Raw genomic sequence first — 27,994 nt, forward strand, 5'->3', positions numbered from 1 at the left:
AGACCTTTCTTGTAAGATGACTGCTCATTTCAGTTCTCTAGCCAGAATTGAGCATATATCCTCATTCCCCATCACCCTAAGTTAATGCCATATTTGAGATTTCTTTTACCCACAGCATTGCACTTTCAGGTACAAACTTTTATATCCATTGTAATTTTTAGTGTCAATAACAAAATGACAACAGCATCAACAAACAAGTTTAATTTTATATAAAGAAATACAGAAGGCAGGCAGACCCAAAATGGTATGGCTGTTCCATAAAATCAATGTAAGTGGAGACATGTTCTGTAATCCTGTTCCATCATCCTTAATACTCAGATACCATTCTCAAAGTTCCTACAGAATTGCCAGAGCTGCAGATTTAAATATCCACATTGTAGGCAGTGAAACAAAAAAGTGCAAAAAAGGAAATTATTTCTTAAATGTTCTATTCATACAAACACTTCTTCCAGCTTATAGATCTTCAAGGGAGGCTGAGAAAGTTTTTCAGCCAAGAACTCTATTACTGAAGAAAAAAGAATGAATTTGGGGTAGGGAAATAGTCTCTGATACAGATTCACATCATTTTTAATTGCAAAATAGCCTATAATATCAGTTTTTTTAGTTTAACTCAAAAGCTGTGCATTCAAATTTTTAAAAATTTCTTCGTAGAAAGATTTATTTTGGCTATCCATTTTTTTTTTTTTTTCCTTTCTAAGTAACACTCGTACCTAGTGGTCAGAGATGGCAGAAAATAAGAGCTTTTGGACTTTGTTACAATTCAAATCTCTTCAACGATTCACTGATTAAATCTATAGGGTTCTTTTTCTCATTATGAATTTCCTCTTACAGCATATGGGACAAGATGTGAATGAAAGCATTCTCATATTCATTACAGCATACAGTGCCCTCCTCTCAAATAATCAAGGTTCAGGGCTAGTGAAAGATTTCTCAATATTCATTATACTCATAAATGTCTTCTCGTGCAAATTCTCTAAAATAACACGAGTAATAATGATAGCTAATATTTGTAAAATGCTATGTTGAAGGCACTGGTCTAAGAACCTTACATTTAATAACTTATATAATACTTCTGAGAATCTTATAAGGAAGGTATTCTTCTTAGGTCTATCTGATAACTGAGTAAACCAAAGCAGCAGTTAATTATCATGTTAAACGTCACAAAGGAAAGCAACTGAAAGAGTCAGATAATTTTGAAAAAGACATATGTCTATGGCTAAAAGTCTTCCTATATTTACATGAACAGAATTATTGTCTATTATAATTTGTTAAATTTGAGTAGGTTTCCAGTAATGACAGGTTTTTCTACATGGATTACATTAGCATTATCTTTCCCCCATACAAATTCACTGATTCTGAACTTTATGAAGCACATGTGTTTACATGTTCACATTTTAAGAATTCTTTGATAATAATGAATTAATGACCAGAGAAGGCTCTCTATATTAATTACAAGCATCAGGTAATTCATATATAAACTTGTGAGTCATGACTGAAGTCTATCCCACATTCCTTATATGCAAAAGATTTCTCACTGATATGAATTCTTTGATGTTGAGTTAGTTGTGAACCACGAGTAAAGGCCTTCCCACATTCCCGACACTGATATGGTTTCTCACCAGTATGAACTCTCTGATGTCGAGAAAGATGTGAGCTTTGAGTAAAGGCTTTTCTACACTCTTTGCATTCATAGGGTTTCTCACCAGTATGGATTCTCTGATGTAGAGTAAGTTGAGAACCGTGACTAAAGGCCTTCCCACATTCCTTGCATCCATAGGGTTTTTCTCCAGTGTGAATTCGTTGATGTTGAGTAAGTTGTGAACCACGAATGAAGGCCTTCCCACATTCCTTGCACTGATATGGTTTCTCACCTGTATGAATTCTCTGGTGCTGTATAAGTAGTAAGCCACGAGCAAAGGCCTTCCCACATTCATTACATACATAGGGTTTCTCACCAGTATGAAGTCTCTGATGCTGAGAAAGATGTGAACTCTGCGTAAAGGCCATTCTACATTCTTTACATTCATAGGGCTTCTCACCAGTATGAATTCTCTGATGTTGTGTAAGCTGTGAGCCACGAATAAAAGACTTCCCACATTCCTTACACTCATAGGGTTTCTCACCAGTGTGAATTCTCTCATGCTGAGTAAGTTCTGAGCCACGACTAAAGGTCTTTCCACATTCCTTACACTCATAGGGTTTTTCACCAGTGTGAATCCTTTGATGTCGGGTAAGGAGGGAGCCACGATTAAAGGCCTTTCCACATTCCTTACACTGATAGGGTTTCTCACCAGTATGAATTCTCTGATGTTGAGTAAGTTGTGAGCCATGACTAAAGGTCTTTCCACATTCCTTACATTCATAGGGCTTCTCATTGGTATGAATTCTCTGGTGTTGAGTAAGTTGTGAGCCACGGATAAAGGCCTTCCCACATTCTTCACATTTATAGGGTTTTTCACCAGTATGAATCCTCTGATGTTGCATAAGTAATGAGCCACGAATAAAGGCCTTTCCACACTCCTGACATTCATATGGCTTTTCCCCATTATGTATTTTCTGATGTTGAGAAAGCTGTGAGCCACAAATAAAAGCTTTGCCACATTCCTTACATTCATAGGGTTTTTCACCAGTATGAATTCTCTTATGAAGAATAAGTTGTGAGAGTTGTGTAAAGACCTTCCTACATTCTTTACATTCATAGAGTTTCTCACCAGTATGAAGTCTCTGGTGCAGGGTAAGTTGTGAGTTCTGAGTAAAGGCCTTCCCACATTCTTTACATTCATAAGGTTTCTCCCCAGTATGGACTTTTTGATGTCGGGTGAGTTGTGAGCTTCGAATAAAGGCTTTCCCACATTCTTCGCATTTATATGGTTTTTCACCAGTATGAATTCTATGATGTAAAATAAGTTGGGAGCTCTGAGTAAAGGCCTTCCCACATTCCTTGCATGCATAGGGTTTCTCACCAGTATGAAGTCTCTGATGAAGACTGAGCTGTGAATCACGACTAAAGGCCTTCCCACATTGCTTACATTCATAGGGTTTTTCACCAGTATGAATACTCTGATGTTGAGTTAGGTGTGAGGCTCGTCTAAAGGCCTTCCCACATTCCTTACATTTATAGGGTTTCTCAGTAGAATGACACCTGGGATGTTGAGATAAATAAGCATGCTGGTTGAAAATAGACATGTTGTCATATATGATCATTCCTTGACTGAAATATGCCTGATTTTCTTGTTGCTTTTCCAATGTGCCTTTGACTTCCAAATAATCTCTGGAACTAGAGTTCTCAAGATCACAGTTTTCAAGTCTGGCACTCATTTCCCATTGGGATAATCCTGTTTCATAAATGTCTTTTTTTGGAGATAAGAGCTTGTTTGCCCCCCTTGAGGGCAAGTCTGAAAGGTAAGAGGAAAATTTCTGTTGTCATTTCAAAAGAACTTCCATAGTAGAAAAGACTGTATATGAAAAAATATATATGGAAATAATATCCATAGGAAATAACCTCAGTGTTTTCCAAACATTGTGTACTACTTACCTTTCACATCAGAACCTGATATATATTTGGTTTTATAAAACAATGCCTATTCTGTTTTCTATTTTATTCTATACTACACCATTTTAGTCATCTTTTTCCTCTCCACTCCATCTTCTCTCACACACAGAGTCAAAAACCACTAAACTGATTTCATGCCACAGTAATGTGTTGCTGGAGCTTCCCTAATGGCCCAGTGGTAAAGAACCCACCTGCCAATGCAGGAGATGTGGGCTCCATCCCTGGGTCAGGAAGATCCCCTGGAAGTTGAATTAATTACAAATGACCAGTGAGTTCATCAGTCATGCCTATGTAATGAAACCTTCATGAAAAGTCCTAACAGAAGGGATTCAGAGAGCTTCTGAGTCAGTGAATACACTGAAGTGTTAAAAGAGTGGTATACCTGGAGAGGGTATGGAAGCTCTGCAACTCTTCTCCATACCTTCCTATGGTATAAGCCTTACAGTTGGTGTGTTTTTTTTTTTTTTCTTTTTCTTTTCTGTAATGCAAGAGTATGAGTTAAACTTTGATTGTCAAAGCATTCATTTCAAGCATGTCTGCACCAATAAACACGCTGCCAGCCACACAACTAGGTAGAGGCAGGCTGAGGCAGGCTGCATCCCCACAGTGAGCTCCTTTGTTTTAGAGACCTTAGTTGATTTCAGTAAACTGGGCCACTTGTTTTTTATCTTCCCACGCTTTAGACTCCCAATTCCACGTTTTAAATTCACTAATGAGTGGGCCTGTGAAATCCTCAATCCCAGTTAAAGCAGAACCCCAGGCTCACACAGGCCTGTGTGCTGGCTCTCTTTCTCTCTCCTGCATTCTCCCTTCCCTAATAACCTCACTGTATGGCCTCAGATGTGCTGTGTAATTTCCAGGTCCTGTAAGTAAATAAACTTCTATTTTCTTAAAGTTTTCCTGATACATACTACTGATACATACTTGCAATCATCATAAGAACTACAAGGGCTGGTCTGGCCACAGTATTGATTATTGATAGGCTGATTCCAGCATAAACAGTAAAAACTACGCATTTCTTTCATTTAGCTGCTCCTGAGTTGTATCCTTTATAATAAACTGTTAAGTGTCAATGTTTCTCTAAGATCTGTGAACCATTCTAGCAAATTATTGAACCTGAGATTTATAGCCACTGAGAAACCCTGATTTACAGCCAGTCAGTCAGAAGTACCTGTGACAACTTGGAACTTGGAATTGTCATCTGAAGTGGTGGTCAATCTTATTGGACTGAGTCCTTAACTTGTGGTGTCTGTACTACTCTGGGGAGTCAGTGTCAGAACTGAGTTAAACTTTAGAATACCCAGTTGGTGTCCACCAAGAACTAGAGAATTGTTTGGTATGGGAAAATCCACACATCTAGGATCAAAAGTGTTGTGTAAGTAGAAGGAAACAGTATCTTACCCCCTTTTAGGACCTAATATAAACAGACAAGAAATAAAGACAGAGAAGACTGGAACATAAGATGGGTAGATGGGTAAAACTGATGACATGTTAACACATTACAACAAAATTAGAAATTACAAAAGCATGCAAAAAATATATAATGTAATTAAGATACTTCCATATAATGATTATCATAAAAGGAAAATGACAGAAAAGTAAAACCCACAATTTAAAACTAAATACCAAGAGCAACCTTGTGGGAAATCCCATGAGATTCAGCTAATGTACCACAGAAAACTTATAGCCTTAACTCCATTTATTAGAAAATAAGAAATAACTAAAAACAAGAGAATTAAGGTTCAACTCAAGAAGGAGAGAGAGAAATAAAACAATTAGCTATCTAAAAATCAATAAACAAGTAAACTAGAATGCAGAAAGAATAGAAATGGCTAGCAAAACTACAAGTTAATTATTTGCAAACACCAATACATGATACAGAACTTTGACATGTAGGAAAAAAATCAGATTGGGCACAAAGCCAAAACACTGGAAAAGAAAAGACCTTAAATCCCCCAAATCCAAAGGAATTAAAAAGTGCTTATGACAAAAAAAAACTATATATAACTAAACAGTAAATTAAAAAATGCTGAAATGGGTGAAAATAATTTTTAAAATGACCCATGAAGATAGAAAATCTGAATATATATCAATAACCACATTAGAATTTAAAATTTGAGTTCAATGTCTATGCTCCTAAAAGGCAATAGATACTGATGACTGACAGTATTATTGGCAAGATCATATATAACTGTTCTTGAACATATAAAAATATAGAAATCCATCCAAGTCATTTTACAAAATTAAATGAACTCAGGTAACAAAACTGGACAAAGAAAGCTCAGGAAAACCAATCCAATTTCACAAACAAACATAGGTAAATTTTTAAAAGTAAAATATTAGCAACAGAGAATCTAGCTGTGTATTTAAGGACTAATACATCATTATCAAATAAGGTTTATCCTACAAACACAGAAATAGCTCAACATCAGAAAATGTATTTTAAGACTCTAAGACCAAATGGCTCTTCCTTAACCTAATTAAGGGTATTAACCAGAAACCTACATAAACATATTTAATAGAAAATTTTTAAATTAAACATTAGAAGCACCCCCAATTAGTTTGAAAAACAAAACTAACTGTTTTCAAAATGTGATATACTCAAATACTCAGCTCCTTCTACTGATTAGTTTTCTTTTAATGGTACATATAGAAAATAAAAGGATCATACATTAAATGCGGAGAGCAAATTATCAACCTAGAAATCCAAAATGATCCACTGAAAAACTATTAGATACTTCTGTAAGGTTATTATCAATTTACAGAGATGAATATTTCACTCTATCTATGTATGTGTATTTATATCTATGAATTTTTTCACAGAACAAAATATTCCTATTTATAATATGAACAAAATTTATGAAGTACTAAGGAAATTACTTACCAAAAAATGTGCAAGATCTTTTAAAAAGGCAATGAAACTTTATAGAGGACATAAAAAGAAAAGTAGATATAGTATGTTCAAAGGTAGAAGGATTCAATACTGCAAGTAGATGAACAGTGGTCAGATTTCCCCAAAACACCAAGAAATGCTAGGTAATATATGACAAAGTATTACAAGTATTCCTTTTACAAGTATTCCACAGTTAAAAAAAAGTAAAGTGAAAGTGAAGTCACTCAGTCGTGTCCAACTCTTTGCGACCCCATGGACTGTAGCCTACCAGGCTCCTCTGTCCATGGGATTTTCCAGGCAATAGTACTGGAGTGGATTGCCATTTCCTTCTCCAGGGGATCTTCCCGACCCAGGGATCAAACCCAGGTCTCCCGCATTGTAGACAGACGCTTTACCGTCTGAGCCACCAGGGAAGTCCTCAAAAAAGAAAAAAAAAAAAAAAGTAAAGCAGATCCAAAGGGGGCAAAATGAAGAGATCATCAGAAGCCAGAGGTTAGCTCTGAAGTCACAGCTACCCTTGGGACATTTGCTGACTTCACTTGCCTAAATGTCTGTATCTTAACGGTATAGAAAAAACCCAAGAGACAAAAAGGTCAAGGATTGGCACTGCTTCTCTTCACAAAATCAGAACTGTCCAAGGCCTACAGAGAAAGGAAAGGAAAAAGAGAAAGGAAAAAGATCCATCTGACCTCAAAGGAAAATGACAAGGAACATTTTTATCTTGCCCTAGAATCTCTATCAAATGAAGAAAAAGTGTTATGGATAATTTATTATTACACAAGAGCCCCCATGCTTGCAAGAAACTGAAGAATTAGACTGGTTTCCCAGGAACTGTAATTACTGAATGATACATGTAATATAAATGCTTGAAATATATGAAAATATAAAATCAAAACGAGAGGAAATATAGAAGAAATGAAAACATCTAAAGGAGAGGGAAAATAACAAAGTTCTAGAAATAAAGAAAACAATATAATCAATTATATTAAGATCTTAAGAAAATATCTTAAAACAGAGAAAATACAGATTACTTACAAAAGGAACAACAATGAGACAGATGGCAGACTTCTCAAGAGCAACAACAGAAGCCAGAAGACAGTGGAATAATATCTTCAGAGCACTGAGAAAAAAATAATTGTCAGCATAGAATTCTATACCCACTTAAATCATCAGGTAAAAATAAAGGTGAAGCAAAAAATATAAAATGAAGAGTATTTACTAATAATTGGTCTTGCCTAATGTATTTCAATCCCAATAGGAAGGTATGATGGAAGAGGAACAGTGTGCAAATAAAAAGATAATCATGCAAATAAATCTACAACCAAATACTACCACTATAAAACAAAATTAATGCCCACTGTGGGGGGTTAAAGGAAACAATTAAAATATTAGTCAAAAATAACATATCAGATTGGAAAGATTAATCAAAATGAAAGTATTCTAACATTCTTTATTGTCCTGGGAGAAGGGAGATATTGTCACCTTTCTTAAGGATGTGTTTTTTAAGTGACACAAACAATAATAGTAATGATTAAATGACCAAAATAGACAGAAATACTCCTAAAATATTTAAACTCATGTCATTCAAATTTTTATCTACAAATTGACACATATTTTAATGTAATGATTATCCAATGTTCATCAAAGTGTAGAAAAAGAGTACAGTCACACACTGCTGGTACAATCCTGATAAGAATTTTGTGAAAATAAAATGTGTATTTGACATAGACATGTCAATTTCACATCTTTTTATAAATCTCTACTCACTGCCACAGCAGCCACCAATTCATTTCAAGGTAGATAGCAAACACCCTCTTCCAACAACACAAGAGAAGACTCTACACATGGACATCACCAGATGGTCAACACCGAAATCAGACTGACTATATTCTTTGCAGCCAAAGATGGAGAAGCTCTATACAGTCAGCAAAAACAAGACTAGGAGCTGACTGTGGCTCACATCATGAACTCCTTATTGCCAAATTCAGACTGAAATTGAAGAAACTGGGGAAAACCACTACCATTCAGGTATGACCTAAATCAAATCCCTTATGATTATACAGTAGAAGTGAGAAATAGATTTAAGGAACTAGATCTGATAGACAAGAGTGCCTGATGAACTATGGACAGAGGTTCGTGACATTATACAGGAGACAGGGATCAAGACCATCCTCAAGAAAAAGAAATGCAAAAAAGCAAAATGGCTGTCTGGGGAGGCCTTACAAATAGCTGTGAAAAGAAGAGAAGTGAAAAGCAAAGGAGAAAAGGAAAGATGTATCCATTTGAATGCTGAGTTCCAAAGAATAGAAAGGAGAGATAAGAAAGCCATCCTCAGCGATCAATGCAAAGAAATAGAGGAAAACAACAGAATGGGAAAGACTAGAGATCTCTTCAAGAAAATTAGAGATACCAAGGGAACATTTCATGCAAAGATGGGCTCAATAAAGGACAGAAATGGTATGGACCTAACAGAAGCAGAAGATATTAAGAAGAGGTGGCAAGAATACACAGAAGAACTATACAAAAAAGATCTTCATGACCCAGATAATCACGATGGTGTGATCACTCACTTAGAGCCACACATCCTGGAATGTGAAGTCAAGTGGGCCTTAGGAAGTATCACTACAAACAAAGCCAGTGGAGGTGATGAATTCCAGTTGAGCTATTTAAAATCCTAAAAGATGATGCTTTTAAAGTGCTGCACTCCATATGCTAGCAAATTTGGAAAACTCAGCAGTGGCCACAGGACTGGAAAAGGTCAGTTTTCATTCCAATCCCAAAGAAAGGCAATGCCAAAGAATGCTCCAGCTACCGCACAATTGCACTCATTTCACATGCTAGTAAAGTAATACTCAAAATTCTCCAAGCCAGGCTTCAACAATATGTGAACAGTTAACTTCCAGATGTTCAAGATGGATTTAGAAAAGGCAGAGGAACCAGAGATCAAATTGCCAACATTTGTTGGATCATCAAAAAAGCAAGAGTTCCAGAAAAACATCTATTTCTGCTTTACTAACTTTGCCAAAGCCTTTGACTGTGTGGATCACCACAAACTGTGGAAAATTCTGAAAGAGATGGAAATACCAGACCACCTGATCTGCCTCTTGAGAAATCTGTATGCAGGTCAGGACGCAACAGTTAGAACTGGACATGGAACAACAGACTGGTTCCAAATAGGAAAAGGAGTACGTCAAGGATGTATATTGTCACCCTGCTTATTTAACTTATATGCAGAGTACATCACGAGAAATGCTGGGCTAGTTGAAGCACAAGCTGGAATCAAGATTGCTGGGAGAAATATGAATAACCTCAGATATGCAGATGATACCACCCTTATGGCAGAAAGTGAAGAAGAAGTAAAGACCCTCTTGATGAACATGAAAGAGGAGAGTGAAAAAGTTGGCTTAAAGCTCAACATTCAGAAAACGAAGATCATGGCATCTGGTCCCATCACTTCATGGCAATCAGATGGGGAAACAGTGGCTGACTTTATTTTTTTTGGCTCCAAAATCACTGCTGATGGTGACTGCACTCGTGAAATTAAAAGACACTTACTTCTTGGAAGGAAAGTTATGACCAACCTAGACAGCATATTAAAAAGCAGAGACATTACTTTGTCAACAAAGGTCTGTTTAGTCAAGGCTATGGTTTTTCCAGTGGTCATGTATGGATGTGAGAGTTGGACGTAAAGAAAGCTGAGCGCCGAAGAACTGATGGTTTGAACTGTGGTGTTGGAGAAGACTCTTGAGAGTCCCTTGGACTGCAAGGAGATCCAACCAGTCCATCCTAAAGGAAATCAGTCCTGGGTGTTCATTGGAAGGACTGATGTTGAAGCTGAAACTCCAATATTTTGGCCACCTCATGTGAAGAGCTGACTCATTTGAAAAGACCCTGATACTGGGAAAGATTGAAGGTGTAAGGAGAAGGGAACGACAGAGGATGAGATGGTTGCATAGCATCACCGACTTGATGGACATGAGTTTTGGTAAACTCCAGGAATTGGTGATGGACAGGGAGGCCTGGCATGCTGTGGTTCATGGGGTCGCAAAGAGTCGGACACAACTGAGCAACTGAACTGAACTGAACAATCCTTTATATCTGTGGTTTTTAATTGTTGCCCCTGAAATCCTAGGTATGAGAGTGAGGCATATAGTTTATCACAAGACCTCTGCAAAGTAGTATTCAAACCAAATATTATATGTGGAAAGAATACTATGTTTTACTATTAATTAAAACAGTTAATATCTAGTAAAATATTTAACTTCCATTAAAATGTAAAATTTTTCAAATATTACAATTACTGTAAACTACAAAACTGCACTGCATTAAAATGAATAAAGTGCATGTGATAAAAAAATTAAAGATAACCAGTAAGAGCATATAAATGATATATGTCTTCCAAACTAAACAAGGGAGGAAATGGACCTAAAAAAAATAACTCTACCCATCCCAATTAAGGAAAGATTTTAAAAGGAATCAAAGAAGATCAAGAGAGTAAGCCAAGGGAATTCCCTGGTAGTTCAGTGGTTAAAACTCTGTGCTCTCACTGTAGAAGGCACAGGTTTAATCCCTGCTGGAAAACTAAGACCTTGCATGCCACACACTCAAAAAAAAAAAAAAAAAGAGTTAACCTAAAGCATTAAAACAGGAGAGAAATAAATCCAAACATATTCATATTGACAATAACAGTTAAATTTAAAATATAAATTCTCAGATAATATCATATTACAGTAGCCACCAAACATGTCAGAACATTTATTTGAACCTAAGGAACCTTCAAAAAAATAATATCAGTGTCCTGTATTCATTGATTTAATTGGTCTGGGGTGTGGCTTTGGACCTGAAATTTTAAAAGGAACCCTGCTATTTCCAAAGTGTATATAAGTTTGGAAATAATTTCTAAATATTTTTCCAAAGTGGTTATGCCAATTGATACCAATGTCAGTAAGGTATAGAACTCTTAAAAGAAACAGATCTACTCATGTATAATTCATATACCTACAGTTCATTCATTTAGCATACATGCAACTCAACAGCTTTTACTATATTCACAGAGTTGTGTGTGCAACAATCATCACAATCAAATTTTATAACATTTTTATCACTTCAATAAGAAACCCCATATCGATTAGCAGCCATTTTCAACTCCCCCATTTTCACTTTTCTATCCACCCTCACCTCCCAGCCCCCACCCCAGGGCTGGGCAACCACTAATACACTTTCTTTCTCTATGGATTTGTCTATTGTGGACATTTCATTTAAAGGGAATCATATAAATAGTCTTTGTGTCTGGCTTCTTTCATTTAGCATATTTTCAAGGTTCATCCATGTTGAATGTATCACAACTTCATTCTTTTTTAATTGCTGACTAATATTCCATTATAAGGATATATCAGTTTTATTCATCCATTCAGCTGACAGACATTTGGGTCATTTCCATTTTTTTGCTATTGTGAATAATGAAGTATATAATACTTCTGCCTTAAATAGTTGTAAACGCTTGATACTGTCATACTTCTTAATTTCTGCCAATCTAGTGTGTATGAAACAATTATCTCACTGGTTTTAATTTGCATTTCTGGACTGCTAATGAGGTTAAAGTTTTTCATGATTATTGGCTATTTGCATTCCCTTTTCCTTGAACTGTCTATAAATGTCTTTTACCTTTTTCTTAACCATCTATAGAAGATTTTTATATTCCACATACTAATTTAATTCTTCTGAATATGCATTGCAAGTATCTTCACCAAATTCAAGGCTTATCTTTTATGTCTTTTTATAAAGAGAATAATTTCCATGCAGTCAAATTATCAATCTTAGAATGATTATTAATATTTTTTAAAAGAACTAAACAGAACCTTTAGAAATAATCAATTTGGTTCTCCTCCAAATCTGTTCCTTTATAAAAACCTTTTATTGCTTGTCATCTTTGTGATTCAGTTTATTTCTTTGAATATTTCACCACTAGTTTATACTTACATTTAAAAATTCCAATATGTGAAATCATTTGCCACATAATCTGTTGTTTCCTTAGATTATCTATCACTCACCTGTGACCTGTTTCCTTGTGAGTTTGATGATATTTGTGAGCTCATCTTTTGTTGATCTTAATTTGTGAGAATTTTAAAGCCCTCTTACTTTGCTTCAGAGACAATATGCATTTGCTTCGGCCAGGATTCAGAGGGCATCACCTTAGAGAATAAAATGTCAACTCTTTTTTTTCTATTCTTTAACTACATTTCTTATTACTCTGTCATTCACTTTTCTTTAGATAAAATGTTTTCCTATTTTTCCTACAAAGTTAATGCCCGCCCCAAGCCCTTTATACTTACTATTTACTCCATCTACTTGGAATACTGTTCCCCCTGACTCATGCCCTTATTCAGGTAAAGTCTTTCTTCAAGTATTACTTTCTTAGAGAGGTTTTTCCAAAATCTACCTAAAATAATGCACCCCTCCATTTGCCATTTAGTTATTTGCCTATTCTACTTTATCTTTATTCATATTCTTTATTGCTACCTGCAATTGCTATATTTATTAAATAAATGTATGTACACATACATGCACACACATACATATTTTTATTTCCTTATTTTTTTGTATTTCTCCCACAAGAATGTAAGTTTCAGCAGAATAGGATCCTTGTTTAGATCATTATTTCTCCAGTGCCTACTACAATCATTGGCAGAGAATAGTCTTCCCAATAAATAAATATATTTTGAATAAACAAACATAGTTTTTTAAATGGAGGCAATAAATCTAAATACAGAAAAGTCTGGAAAGTAACTGACCCTCAAATTTATATAAAAGGGTTGTTATGGGGCAGGAGAAGGGGAGGGAAGAAGCAAGAGACAATTATATGCTAGTGACTTGAAGAGTCCAAGGACTAAAGTCATTATTTAGGTAGGAAAATCACTTATTAAAGTTCTCATTGATATAGGCTCTGTTCCTTATTTTGCTATAGGAAAAAAAATCAACTTTCTTCAACAATCACAGGTTCTTCCTGAGCTAATTTCCAATAAAAGGCAGTTCTAGCATATTCATTCTTTGTAAAATACGCAGTTCTTAAAATATGATATTCAACTACACAACACAAATAAGAGAATTTTTTTGTAATGAACTGTGTTTACTTGAATAGTTAGTAAAATACATTGATCCTCTGTCTCACTATATTAATTATAAGCTCTTCTGTTGTCAGAAAAACCATACATTTCTGCACCTATTTAAAAAATATTTAGAGTTGCTTTGGTAGATCTAAATTCTAACAATGAATCATAGCTTGCTTTTTCTGGCAATACCACAAGTGTCCCAGAATTCATTTCTCTCCCCTGATCATCAAGGAAGACAGGAGGGAAGACAGAAGGACGATAAGCAATTATATTTAAAGGATAGAGGAGATAAATGTACCCAATGAACTATGGATGGAGGTTCATGGCATTGTACAGGAGACAGCGATCAAGACCATCCCCAAGAAAAAGAAATCCAAAAAAGCAAACTGGCCGTCTGAGGAGGCCTTATAAATAGCTGTGAAAAGAGAAGCAAAAAGCAAAGGAGAAAAGGAAAGATATACTCACTTGAATGCAGAGTTCCAACTCACTTGAATGCAGAGTTCCAAAGAATGGCAAGGAGAGATAAGAAAGCCTTTCTCAGTAATCAATGCAAAGAAATAGAGGAAAACAACAGAATGGGAAAGACTAGAGATCTCTTCAAGAAAATTATATACCAAGGGAACGATTCATGCAAAGATGGGTTCAATAAAGGACAGAAATGGTATGGACCTAACAGAAGCAGAAGATATTAAGAAGAGGTGGCAAGGATACACAGAAGAACTATACAAAAAAGATCTTCATGACCCAGATAATCACGATGGTGTGATCACTCACCTAGAGCCAGACATCCTGGAATGTGAAGTCAAGTGGGCCTTAGAAAGCATCACTATAAGCAAAGCTAGTGAAGGTGATGGAATTCCAGTTGAGCTATTTCAAATCCTAAAAGATGATGCTGTGAAAGTGCTGCACTCAATATGTCAGCAAATTTGGAAAACTAAGCAGTGGCTACAGGACTGGAAAAGGTCAGTTTTCATTCCAATCCCAAAGAAAGGCAATGCCAAAGAATGCTCAAGCTACCGCACAACTGCACTCATCTCACACGCTAGTAAAGTAATGCTCAAAATTCTCCAAGCCAGGCTTCAACAATATGTGAACGATGAACTTCCAGATGTTCAAGATGGATTTAGAAAAGGCAGAGGAACCAGAGATCAAATTGCCAACATCTGCTGGATCATCAAAAAAGCAAGAGAGTTCCAGAAAAACATCTACTTCTGCTTTACTGACTATGCCAAAACCTTTCACTGTGTAGATCACCACAAACTGTGGAAAATTCTGAAAGAGATGAAAATACCAGACCACCTGACCTGCCTCTTGAGAAACCTGTATGCAGGTCAGGAAGCAACAGTTAGAACTGGACATGGAACAACAGACTGGTTCCAAATAGGAAAAGGAGTACGTCAAGGATGTATATTGTCACCCTGCTTATTTAACTTACATGCAGAGTACATCACGAGAAACTCTGGGCTCATTGAAGCACAAGCTGGAGTCAAGATTGCTGGGAAAAATATCAATAACCTCAGATATGCAGATAACACCACCCTTATGGTAGAAAGTGAAGAAGATGTAAAGAGCCTCTTGATGAACATGAAAGAGGAGAGTGAAAAAGTTGGCTTAAAGCTCAACATTCAGAAAACGAAGATCATGGCATCCGGTCCCATCACTTCATGGCAATTAGATGGGGAAACAGTGGAAACAGTGGCTGACTTTATTCTTGGGGGCTCCAAAAATCACTGCTGATGGTAACTGCAGCCATGAAATTAAAAGACTCATGGTCCTTGGAAGAAAAGTTATGACCAACCTAGATACCATATTAAAAAGAAGAGACATTACTTTGCCAACAAAGGTCTGTCTAGTCAAGGCAATGGTTTTTCCAGTCGTCATGTATGGATTTGAGAGTTGGACTGTGAAGAAAGCTGAGCGCCGAAGAACTGATGCTTCTGAACTGTGGTGTTGGAGAAGGCTCTTGAGAGTCCCTTGGACTGCAAGGAGATCCAACCAGACCATCCTAAAGGAAATCAGTCCTGAATATTCATTGGAAGGACTGATGCTGTAGCTGAAACTCCAATACTTTGGCCACCTGACGCGAAGAGCTGACTCACTGGAAAAGACCCTGATGCTGGGAATGATTGAAAGCAGGAGGAGAAGAGGATGACAGAAGATGAGATGGTTGGATGGCATCACTGACATGATGGACATGAGTTTGAGTAAACTCCAGGAGTTGGTGATGGACAGGGAGGCCTGGCATGCTGCAGTCCATGGGGTCGCAAAGTGTCGGACACAACTGAGCGACTGAACTGAACTGAATGAAACTATCCATTCTACTTCTAGCAATTTAAAACTATCCCTTTGAGAATAATACAAAATGCAGTTAATTACTTAAAAACAACCTTGAAATAATGGAAACGAAAACAGCCATTCCAAAGATAGATCCTGAAATACTAGGGGTAGATGTTCTTACCTAGTGAAACTAAGTTACTATAGTTCTCCAACATCACATCTCTATACAAATCCCTTTGAGCTGAGTCCAGGCAATCCCACTCTTCCTGAGAGAAGTCAATGGCAACATCCCTGAACATCACTGATCTCTGAAACAGAAACATAATAGTAGTTGTGAAAATAAAGAAAATACTTTTTCAATGGAAGGGGAGATGATGGAGAGAGCTGTCTACAAAGAAGGGAACCGAGCAATTTGGCTGGGCAGTCTTTTACATGGATGAGACACTAAACAAATTGGTGCTTCTCAAGTTTCTTTTTATGCTTGTCGCTGTAGATAGATTATCCATCTATGTTGCTGCATATAGAATATCTCATTATACACATAAATCTGGAAATTCATAAAGTAAATGAAACATCCCAATTAAAAGAAATAGCACACAAAGTACCCTGTATAATATGTATCTTATATACCATACATACATGCTCAATAAATGCGAGTTTCTCTTTCTTCTCCATTTAAGAAAGAAAAACACTTGGTAAATATTTCTGTAAAATCTTATAAAATCTCTATAAGATTTGTATAAAATGAAAGAATTTACTGAAACCTCAGGTTCATTATATTAATATCAGAACATTACATCAAAAAAAAAAGAACATTACATCATAAGCATTTTCCTATTACCAACAATTTAATAAATACTTAAAATAGGCTATACAATAGCTCCATATAATGACTATATCTAACTTAGTAAGTGTGCATCTTTAAATACTTTAGGTTATATAAAAACCTTGTAAGCATTTCTTACTTTTGGGAGTTTATAATTCTCAATAGCATCATCATATGAATAATGATCTTTCTTGTTGCTATTCATCACTTAAAAAACTCACCTTTTTCCTTATTCCAAGCAACAGAAAGGTGGCATGGATAATCTAAACTTACACATTCAAGATTAGCCCAACATGCTGAATCTCAAAATTATTCATGTTATTGGTACTGGTCAATCAAGGATTCCCAGGGTAGATCCCTGATCCCTCTGTATTCAATCCCTAATTATGCTGATAATCTTAAAAGCTCACAAAGCATGAGGTCTTGCTATGTACGGACACTAAGCCCAGTAAACAGCAAATCCTACCTTGTCTAACCAGGAAACTTAGGTCTAAAGAGAATTTCAAAGTTTTCTCCTGTGTGGTGTGTAAACATCTCTGTGTCTCTGCTTTTGTTATATCAGTGCTCCCAGTCAAAGATGCTCATTGGATTTTTGCCTAAGCATGTGAGTATAAATTAGACTAGAAAGGCATACTTAGGGAAAACACTATCACTTATAACAACGGAACAAACCAGAAAGCACATTTCTGAGTGCAGTGAGTCAGGAAGGAAGTTTTCAGAATAAGCAATACAAACATGCACATACTCTGTAAAAAAGTGATTATTTAAAGAGGGTACTGGTTTACCTGAGCCATGGTTTTTAGAGCTGTGAGACATGATTGATCATCTTCTAGATTCCTATTTTAGAGAAGCACAGTCTGGAAAAGGTAGTGCTGGGGAGGGAAAAACAAAACCATGAGCCCATGCTTTGTACAAAGCTCCATATGGATAAGTCAGAGTTATCTTTGTTGTTTACCTCTTCCTGTCTCTTTCTACTATCCACAAAATACACACTAAGCAGGGGTGAAAGAGGTAGGTGATGGCTGTTACCGTGGTCAAACTCAATGCTCTCTCAATATACAAAATAAAATATTTACAACTTCTCTGTTTCTAAAATGAAACTTGTAGGCAATAAGACACATTTATATACAGTACAGGAAATGGCAACCCACTCCAGTACTCTTGCCTGGAAAATCCCATGGACAGAGGAGCCTGGTAGGTTATAGTCCATGGGGTCACAAAGACTTGGACATGAGTGAGCGACTTCACTCATTCATACCAAAAATAAGACAGAATGCCCACCTGTTACATTTTAATATGTTAATGATCATACACAACAACACAGAAGGCACAAACAGTTAAACACTTATGCTTACAACCACAGAAAACATGTTGTTGACATCACTTACAGTTGACATTTTAAAATAAAGGCCATATGTGTGTGTGTCTGTGTGTCTGTGTCTGTAGAATCAAGGAAACGCATTAACTACAAACAGAGACTTCTACAAGTATGAGCTAACTGGCAAGTCAAATATCACAAGCAGCATTGCCACCAGTGCTGTAACTTTTTAAAACAGTTTTTAAAAACTCAGTAAATTTCTGAATAAAACAAAGTACAATCTTTTATCAAACCATGATAGCATTCCTGGAAGATTTAGCTAATAGTAAAACTATGCAATTAATAGTAAAAGAGAAAAGTTGAACAATTTGAAAAGTATGTGAGAGATTCTAGACCCAAATAATAAAAAACACATTCCACCCCGCCCGCAGCTGTGGTCCTCATTTTGTGGGTCACTGAACAATTTTTTTGTTGTGTACTGCAGGACATCTAGATCAAGAAGTTGGACAAACTATTGCCCACCAACTATCTTTTAAAATAAAGCTTTACTGAAATACATCTATACTCTATACTCATTCATTTATATACTGTCTTTGGTGGTTTCCACACTATAATGGCAGAGTTGAGAGTTGCAAGAGACCATATGGCCCATTAAGCCTAAAATATGTACCGTCTAGCCCTATACAGAAAAGCTGTCAAACCTATGATCTAGATTCATGGTTTGCTTCAGTCTTTCAAAAGCCAGAAGCCTTCAACCTCAGTTCAGTTATCTTAACATTGACAAGCACCCAGTTATATTTCTAAAACATCCCTGCAGAAAGTCACTGCCTCTACAGAGAATCACTGATACAGGTGCTCAACAAATAATTAGAAACTCCACTTCTTCCAGCTGCAATAGGTAACTATGCCCGTCATAACAATAAAAGAGAATTCAGGTGAAATGAAAATCACAATTAAAAATGCATCACAGAGCTAAAGATACAAATTTAAGTGAACTAATTAAACTCCAAACAGTGCCAAGTTTTTCTTAAAAGACCTATGTGGATGCTCCCATTCATGGCAGGTTTAAACTAAATTTTACTTACCTTAAAGGTAAATAATCCAATTATTTCAATAAAAGGACAATATCAAAACAAGACAAAAAGCAAATTCCAACTATATGCTGTCTATAAGAAACACACTTTAAATACAAAGACACAGATAGGTTAAAAGTTAAATGGAGAAATATATATCATACAAACGCTAAGTATAAGGATGCTTGGGGCTGGTGCACTGGGACGACCCAGAGGGAGGGTATGGGGAGGGAGGAGGGAGGAGGGTTCAGGATGGGGAACACAGGTATACCTGTGGCAGATTCATTTTGATATTTGGCAATACTAATACAATATTGTAAAGTTTAAAAATAAAATAAAATTTAAAAAAAAAGAAAGCTTATATACTCATATTAATATAAGGCAAAATAGATTTCAAGACAAAGAGTAATACTGGAAATAAATGATAAATTTATCAAGAAAACATAGCCATCCTAAATGTGTAGAGACTTAACAAAAAAATATCAAATACTGAAAGCAAAACTTGACAGAACTAAAAGAAATAGACAAATCCACAATCAGATTTGGAAATTTTAACATCTTTCTCTCAGTAACTGATACAACAAAAATTTTTAAAAATTAGTAACAGTATAGAGGATTTATTCAAAACTATCAAGCACTGTGATATAATTGCTATCATACCCAACTGTCAAGAACATCACACTCAACTGTCAAAAGCTGAGATGTGCTAGAGTGAGCTGAGCTGCCAGTTGTTAGAAAAGCTGATGAAGACAACAGCCAAAATAAAGTACCAGTCAAGCCCTTAATCTTTAATCACTTACTAATCAGCTAGTATAAGCAAGAGGCTAGCCAAGAGAAAGTGCTGACTCCCCTACTGATCCATTTTCCCCCACGAAACAGCACGTAAAGAGGGTCAGAAGGATAAATACAGATGCGTGGAATCATCTCACTGTCAAAGGAGTACCAAAAAAAGAGGCCCCTCCCATTTCATGGAGAGGGAGATAGAGGAAGGGCTAGGAGCAGAAGAGTATTGAGTACCAAGTCACAGTGGAGACAAAGTATCAAGGTTTGCCTCCCTATCCATGATAAGGAACTCTTGGCAGAGGTACCTGATAAAGAGGTATTGAAGGACTTCCCTGGTGGTACAGTGGATAAAAATCTGCCCGCCCGTGCACAGGACAAAGGTTCAATCCCTGGTCTGGGAAGATTCCCACATGCCACAGAGCAACTAAGCACAGCGCCACAACTACAGCTTTCTGAAACTAGAGAAAACCTGTGCACAGCAGCAACCAAATAGGTAAAATAAATGTACTCTTTAAAAAGAGAGAGAGATTATAATGGAGGCGAGAGAGATTATAATGGAGGCACTTGGGTTAGAAAGGCAGATGTGCATTAAGAGCATGACTGGCGAGGGGCCCTGAATCCTGGACTGCAACTCCCTTAGGATAACCACAACCAAAGTACTAAAAATATTTTAAGTGTGAGTCATTCAGAGTATATTTTCTGGTCTTGGTTCACACACAATTAAATTAGAAATAACAATAAGAGTTTTAGTAGGAACTTCAAATATCTGCAAATTAAACATACTTCTAAATAACCCATAAGAAGAAATCACAGGAGATTAGAAAATAGATTGAACTGAATGACTATGAAAACACAACTTATTGGAACTTCCCTGGAAGTCCAGTGGTTAGGACTCCACAGTTCTCTTGCAGGGGGCATGGATTCAATCTCAGGTCAGGGAATTAAGATTCCACAAGCTGCAAATTACCAAATTTTGTGGGCTGTAGCAAAACCAGTATTTAAAGGAAAATTTATAGCTTTAAATGATAGGTAAAAAGAGAGAGATCCCATCAGTGATTTAGGTTCCCACATTCAGGAGCTGGCCAAAGAACAAATGAAGCTCAAAGTAAGAGGAAAAGAAATAAAGAAATAAACACAAAATCCACAATGGATTAAAAATGGATCCATTAAAATCCAAAATGGATTGACAGGGAATCAACAAAGTAAAAAATGTGTTCTTTCAAAAGATTAATACAATTGATAAGCTTCTAGCAAGTCTATGGAGAAAAAGAAATTACCAATATGGAGAATACACTACAGACTTCATAGGCATTAAAAGGATGACACAACTCTATGCCAATAAACTTGACAACATGAATGATATGGACAAATACCTTAAAAGACAAATTATTAAAAGTCACAGAAGAAACAAAAAAGAAACTGCCCCACAGATATTAGAGAAATTGAATTTTCAGTAAAAAACAAAACACCCTGTCCACAGAGAGGACCCAGATGACTTCACCAGTAAATTCTACCAACATTTAAGGCTGATATAGTACTATTCTTGCATAAACTTTTTCAGAAAGTAGGAAAAAGAGTAAACATTCTTTTTTACATTTTGAGGCAAAAAACCCATAATACCAAACTTGACAAAAATATTACAAGAAAAAAATTATAGTTCAATATCTCTCATTAACACAGACACACAAAAAATTGTAAGGTAATATCAAATAGACTCCATTTGACTTTGGAACTGTGTTTCATATAAGACAAAATTAAATCAAACTGGAAAAAAAATCCCTAAGAACCAAAAGCAAATTGAAACAAACTTATCTGTTCATAATACTAGCAGGGTAAACACACAAAGGAAGTGTTTATTTCAAGGAACTTTAAAATATATACATTTGACATTAGATTCCTAGTGCAATATAACCTACAGACAAAATAAATATAAACTGTTTTTCAGCAGCTATACTGTTATTAATTATATTGGCATTCTTATTCTAAAATATTTACATTCTGAAATAATAACATCAGGTACACAAATATCAATGAAAATGAAGCAAATATGTAGTTATCTTAATGTTATTAAGAATAAAGATTTCCAGAGTACAAAAAGAGATACAAATGTAAAAATTAAGAAAAACTATAACCTTTAAATTCATTGGAAATATCAGTATAAACTCAGGATCTATTTTTCTCCTTCTAAAAAATACATATGTAACCAGCTCTATAAAAACCTACAAGAAAAAAAAAAAAAACAAAAAAACCTACAAGCAATAACAACCAGAAGCAATGAAAACTATCACCCTAATTGTGGCTTTTTAAAACAGTTTACCACTAAAAGGAACCACAGCTCCATATAGAAGTGGCTGATTTCATATTTAACACAGGAAAATATGGGCTTAGAACATCCTGTCACACCAGAAAGTTTGGAATCTACCAAAGACTCCAAAAGCCATCATAAGGAATTCAAAAAGAGCCAAGTCAGAAGTAGTAAAGTAGTAAAGAAGATCCCACTGGTAAAAGATAATTTAAGTTTTAATAAGAATAACTGCTACAGACTGAACATACCAAACATATTTGAATCAACAAGTTCTTAATGGTAATTTAAAAGAAAAACATAGGATAAATTTTGAAAGACACTGAAAAATAATGAGATGTAAAATTAAGCTCTCATCCTATTTTTTTTTTGCTATATTTTAGTTCTCCCACCAGGGACTAACCCTGGGCCTGGGCAGTGAGATCACCGAGTGCTAGCACGGGACCACCAGGGAATTCCCTATTCTACTTTTTTTGCATAAGCTATACTTCAGAGTAACTAAGACACTGATGAGAGGATGGTTCCCTTTGTAGAAGTATCCCAGCTAATAAATGCAGAAGAAATTATAGAATTAAATAATATTCTGTAACTTCTGATAAAATAATGGATTCTAAAGGAAAGATTATCAATGGCTGCTAACATCATATAAAGGAAACAACCAAATGTTATTCACTACTTCAGATACATACAAACACATGCACTCATACATATATATCACTTGAAAGAAAAGTAGAAGAATAAAGGCAAGTACAGGGAGTTATCTACAGAGGGAAGAGACAAGGTGAAAGGGACAGGAATGGATGCTAGACTTCTCTAAATTCACCTTGTTCTATAGTTTTGATTTTAGAAATATGTAAATATTTTATGTGATTTTAAAACAAAATTAAATCAAAGTGGTGGGAAGACAATCCCTAAAAGTAGAAAGCAAGGTGAAACAAAGGAGCCTGTGTCTCTCAAGTTGATGGTTTACCTATAAGAAAGGTTATTATAGGTGACTTTAAAAACATAGAATTTGATTACAGATCCTTTAGTGGGTTATGTCCTATTGAACTACATGAAGTCTGGGCTGTTTTCTGTATTTATAAGATTAGCAAAAATGTTGGCCTTGTTATTTTGAAACTCTTCCTCTCAATCCAAAAGGAAGCAGAAAAAAATGGAAAAAGAAAGAACAGATGAAACAAATATAAATGGCAAGATGATAGATTTGACCCAAACTGTACCATTAACCACACTAAATACAAATAGTAAAAACACTCCAATTAAAAAACGGATATTGTTAAACTGGATAAAAACACAAGATCCAACGAACTGCTGCCTACAAGAAATGTACTTTATCAGAACACAAACAGGTTAAAAGTACAGAAAAAGACTGGACCTTAAAGAAAGCTGAGTGCCAAAGAATTGATGCCTGTGGGGAACTGTGCTGGAGAAGACTCTTGAGAGTCCCTTGGACTGTAAGGAGATCAAATAGTCAATCCTAAGGAAATCAACGATGAATATTCATTGGAAGGACTGACGTTGAAGCTCCAATACTTTGGCCACCTGATGTGAAGAGCCAACTCACTGGAAAAGACCCTAATGCTGGGAAAGACTGAAGGCAAAAGGAGAAGCGGGCGGCAGAGGGCGAGATGGCTAGATAGCATCACCGATTCAATGGACATGAATCTGAGCAAACTCCAGGAGATAGTGAAGGACAGGGAGGCCTAGCATGCTGCAGTCCATGGGGTCTCAAAGACTCAGACACAACTTAGCACCTGCACAGTAACAACACAGAAAAAGATATACCATGCTAACATTAATGAAAAACAGCTGAAGTGGCTATATTAAATATCAGATAAATTAAATGTTCAAGCAAAGAATATTACCAGAGGAAACCATTTCAGAATGATAAAGGGGTCAATTCAACATCTGGACATATAGTCTGAAATATTTATGTAACTAATAATACAGCCTCCAAATAAATGAAACAAACTGATAGAAATTACAAAGAAAGGTAAATCCAACTCACTCAATAAGAGTACAGAAGATTTAAGGGTGCTTTCTTGGTGGCTCAGGGGTAAAGAATGCAATGCAGGAGATGTGGGTTTGATCCCTGGGTTGGGAAGATCCCCTGGAGGAGGGCATGGCAACCCACTCCAGTATTCTTGCCTGGAGAATCCCATGGACAGAGGAGCCTGGCAGGCTCAGGTCCATAGGGATGCAAAGAGTTGGACACAACTGAAGCGACTGAGTACAGCACACAGAAGATTTAAACACTACCAATCCAACAGTCTTAGCAAGTATTCACAGAACATTCCGCCCAACAGTGACAGAATACAGTCTTTTCAGTGCACACCAAACATTTATAGGAGAGCCCACACGTTCTGGGTCATAAAATAAATGTTCATAAATTTAAAACGATTCAAGTCATATGAAGTGTATTCTCTGAACATAATGGAATGAAATTAGAAATCAGTAGCAGAAAAACATCTGGAAGATCCTTAAAATGTTTGAAAACTAAATAAAGTGTTGCTAAATAACCCCATAACGACAAAGAAGAAATCCAAAGGCAAATTAGGAGGGATTATGAACTGAAGGCAGAATAACTGAAATAAGATTACCAAGTGATAACTTTTAAGGTGGGCATGTGATAGTTCATTACACTTTTGTGTATCTCTGAAAAAAAAAAAAGTTAAAACAGAATGCTGCTATGTCAGAAATAACACAACAGAGCTCTTCCTTTTGAAATTTATGGATCTCAAGGTCCTTCTTCCTCAATTTAACCACTGCTAGGAAGCATCTGGGAGAAGGCAATGGCATCCCACTCCAGTACTCTTGCCTGGAAAATCCCATGGACGGAGGAGCCTGGTAGGCTGCAGTCCATGGGGTCGCTAGGAGTCAGACACGACTGAGCGACTTCACTTTCACTTTTCACTTTCATGCATTGGAGAAGGAAATGGCAACCCACTCCAGTGTTCTTGCCTGGAGAATCCCAGGGATGGGGAAGCCTGGTGGGCTGCCGTCTATGGGGTCGCACAGAGTCGGGCACGACTGAAGTGACTTAGCAGTAGCAGGAAGCATCTACAGAGAAGGCAATGGCACCCCACTCCAGTACTCTTGCCTGGAAAATCCCATGGACGGAGGAGCCTGGTGGGCTGCAGTCCATGGGGTCGCTACAGTCGGACACGACTGAGCGACTTCACTTTCACTTTTCACTTTCATGCACTGGAGAAGGAAATGGCACCCCACTCTAGTACTTTGCCTGGAAAATCCCATGGACAGAGGAGCCTGGTGGGCTGCAGTCCATGGGGTCGCTAGAGTTGGACATGACGACTGAGCGACTTCACTTTCACTTTTCACTTTCATGCATTGGAGAAGGAAATGGCAACCCACTCCAGTGTTCTTGCCTGGAGAATCTCAGGGACGGGGGAGCCTGGTGGGCTGCCGTCTGTGGGGGTCGCACAGAGTCTGACACGACTAAAGCCACGCAGCAGCAGCAGCAGCAGGAAGCATCTATCACAATTAACTGCACATAAATTCCTTGCTCCCAGTCTACAGAAAATTGCCTGGCCCCTCCATCATTTGAGAAGGCTTAGGTGGGACATTTCAAAAAGAAAAGATTCTTACGTCCTGAAAAAACAAAATCATTTCATGAAACAAAGAGGAAACATATACACACCTTGAAGCTTGCTTCTGACTGTACAACAGTCATTCTTCCTTCCTCTGGGTGCTACTCTCAGAGGGGGAAAAAAAAAGAACCATGAGATACTGGCCCTTTCTGAAGGTATACTCTAAATTAGAACCCCCACCCCATTAATCTACCCCTCATTTAATACAGAGGAAAATCAGAAGGAAACTAGAACAGTTCTGCACTTTCTGTATTAGAAAGAAGGGCCAAGATCACAGCCATCTTGGGCTAGAATCTGTTTCTGAATTCAAAGCTGTCTGTTGGAGACAAGCTGCAGTGGAGTATACAATTTCCCAAGTCTCTCACTGACTCTTCTAGAACACTCTCTGGAAGTATTTCCACTCCTGGAATTCCATTACATTTCCCAGTGACCTGTCTTGAAGGTGCCATCAGTTCTAAAATTCTCATCTCAAGAATCTGTGCTTTAGAAATAACTAATATTCTTGAATCAGGAGTTCAAATTTCTGACTTATTCCTTCCTGTCACTTTTCTGCATTCAAAACCCTGAAGGTTATAAGGTGAGAGGGCACCAGCAAGCAGTAGGGAAGTTACATCTTAAATTCCACAGCAAACTAAGGATAAATATGAAAAATGAAGCACCACAGCCAATGTGTGAAAAGAGGGGAAATGAATCACTGTGATCAAAAGAGAAAGAAGTCATCCTCAGAGGACCACATGGGATTCTTTGTGTGTTTTTTTTGTAATATTTATTTATTTGGCTGTTCCAGATCTTAGTTGCAGCATGAAGGATCTTTAGTTGCAGCATGTGGGATCTAATTCCCAAACCAGGGATGGAACCCAGGCCCCCTGGATCCGAAGCAGGGCATCTTAGCTACTGGATCACCAGGGAGGTACCCACATGGGATTCTTGATCCATAGGCAGACTCAGCCCCAGAATGAATCCAGAAATACCAAGATGCAATTTTACCTTTGTATCCAGATAAACTTCCATAAGGTCACAGGCTATGAAACATACAAATGACTTACAGAGTCACACACGATCACATTTCCACAGTCTCACAGCCAGTCACAATCACCAAGTTAACACTTCACTGTTTGACCATCTAGTCTGAAAATCCAATCCTACACCGAACATACACATCACTCAAGCACATACAAGCACCCTGCTGGGGACACACAAAGCCCAAAATAACCTTTCACAACAACACTTTTACTCTTTTCACAGTCATTCAATCAGATAGTCAGAAAAACACAACCAAGTACCAGTTCAAGGAAACAGGCAATCACAAACATCGTGTTACAGAAACACGATCATAACACCTCAAAGTCACAGGCAAACCCCAGTAACACACACACAACCTCAAAGTAACACAAGCACTTCCAAACAGCCTGTCACAACAACACTGTCGCAAGCCGCAGTCTTGAACAAACGGTCCACACACAATTATACTGTCACATAAGCACATTTCCACTCAGGGAAGCAAGCGGTCAGGAATACAGTCAAAGCAGAACTACCACATCCTCAGAGTCACAAACAACTCACACTCACACAAACGCTTACACACAAAACCACAGTAGTACACGCCCATTCGCCAATACGGTAACCAATACCAGGTTGCCTGACACACACACACACACACACACACACACACACACACACACACACACACACACACACACACACACACACACACACACACACACACACACACACACACACACACACACACACACACACACACACACACACACACACACACACACACACACACACACACACACACACACACACACACACACACACACACACACACACACACACACACCCCCCCACCCCACGACGCTTCCTCGGAGCGTTTCCGCCCTGGCGTTCCGGACATACCTCGATAGAGGGTGCAGTTCAGGGCCCAGGATCTGGTGCCCGGAGTCCCTGCCCGGTTTCGGGTTCGCCCGCCCTGCGGGAGCCAGGCCAAACTCCTCCAGGGACGCAGCCCTCTCCCCATGCGACGTCCCCAAATCACGCGAAAAAAACGGAAATGAAGCCGCTTCGGGACGCGGTGGCTCTGGGAAATGTAGTCCAACTCCGGGCAGGCTGTGGCTGACGGCCAGGACGCTAGGAGACCTAGTTCACCAACTCCCGGCGGGCTTCGTGGACCCCACTGCTGCTAGAACCAGTTAGCTCCAAATGCCGCGCCCCGGAGATTTCTGGGAGAGCCCGCCTGTGCTCATTGC

The 27,994-nt window shown here is 37.4% G+C and overlaps 1 protein-coding gene across 4 annotated transcripts; it reads right to left on the reverse strand.

Annotated features, from left to right (window-relative positions):
* Window positions 1-186: 186 nt before the first annotated feature.
* ZNF420 (zinc finger protein 420) lies at window positions 187-27,986 on the reverse strand. Of its 4 annotated transcripts, XM_086351867.1 has the most exons (5): window positions 27,645-27,986; window positions 25,793-25,843; window positions 17,444-17,530; window positions 16,014-16,140; window positions 187-3,395 (listed from the first exon to the last, which is right to left on the reverse strand). In XM_086351867.1, the coding sequence occupies exons 3-5, from the start codon at window positions 17,450-17,452 to the stop codon at window positions 1,468-1,470; spliced, it is 2,064 nt and encodes a 687-aa protein (XP_086207993.1). In that variant the 5' UTR covers window positions 17,453-17,530; window positions 25,793-25,843; window positions 27,645-27,986; the 3' UTR covers window positions 187-1,467. The 4 variants fall into 4 exon arrangements, with proteins under 4 accessions (XP_086207993.1, XP_086207994.1, XP_086207995.1 ...); XM_086351868.1 differs by lacking the exon at window positions 25,793-25,843 and having other exon boundaries at window positions 27,645-27,944; XM_086351869.1 differs by lacking the exons at window positions 16,014-16,140; window positions 17,444-17,530; window positions 25,793-25,843; window positions 27,645-27,986 and adding exons at window positions 7,482-7,566; window positions 12,497-12,629.
* Between the last annotated feature and the right edge of the window lie 8 nt (window positions 27,987-27,994).

The sequence above is a fragment of the Bos grunniens genome, chromosome 18 (genome assembly GCF_055505025.1).
Source record: "Bos grunniens cultivar Pamir isolate PY7600 chromosome 18, Bosgru_T2T1.0, whole genome shotgun sequence".
Taxonomy (NCBI): Eukaryota; Metazoa; Chordata; class Mammalia; order Artiodactyla; family Bovidae; genus Bos; species Bos grunniens.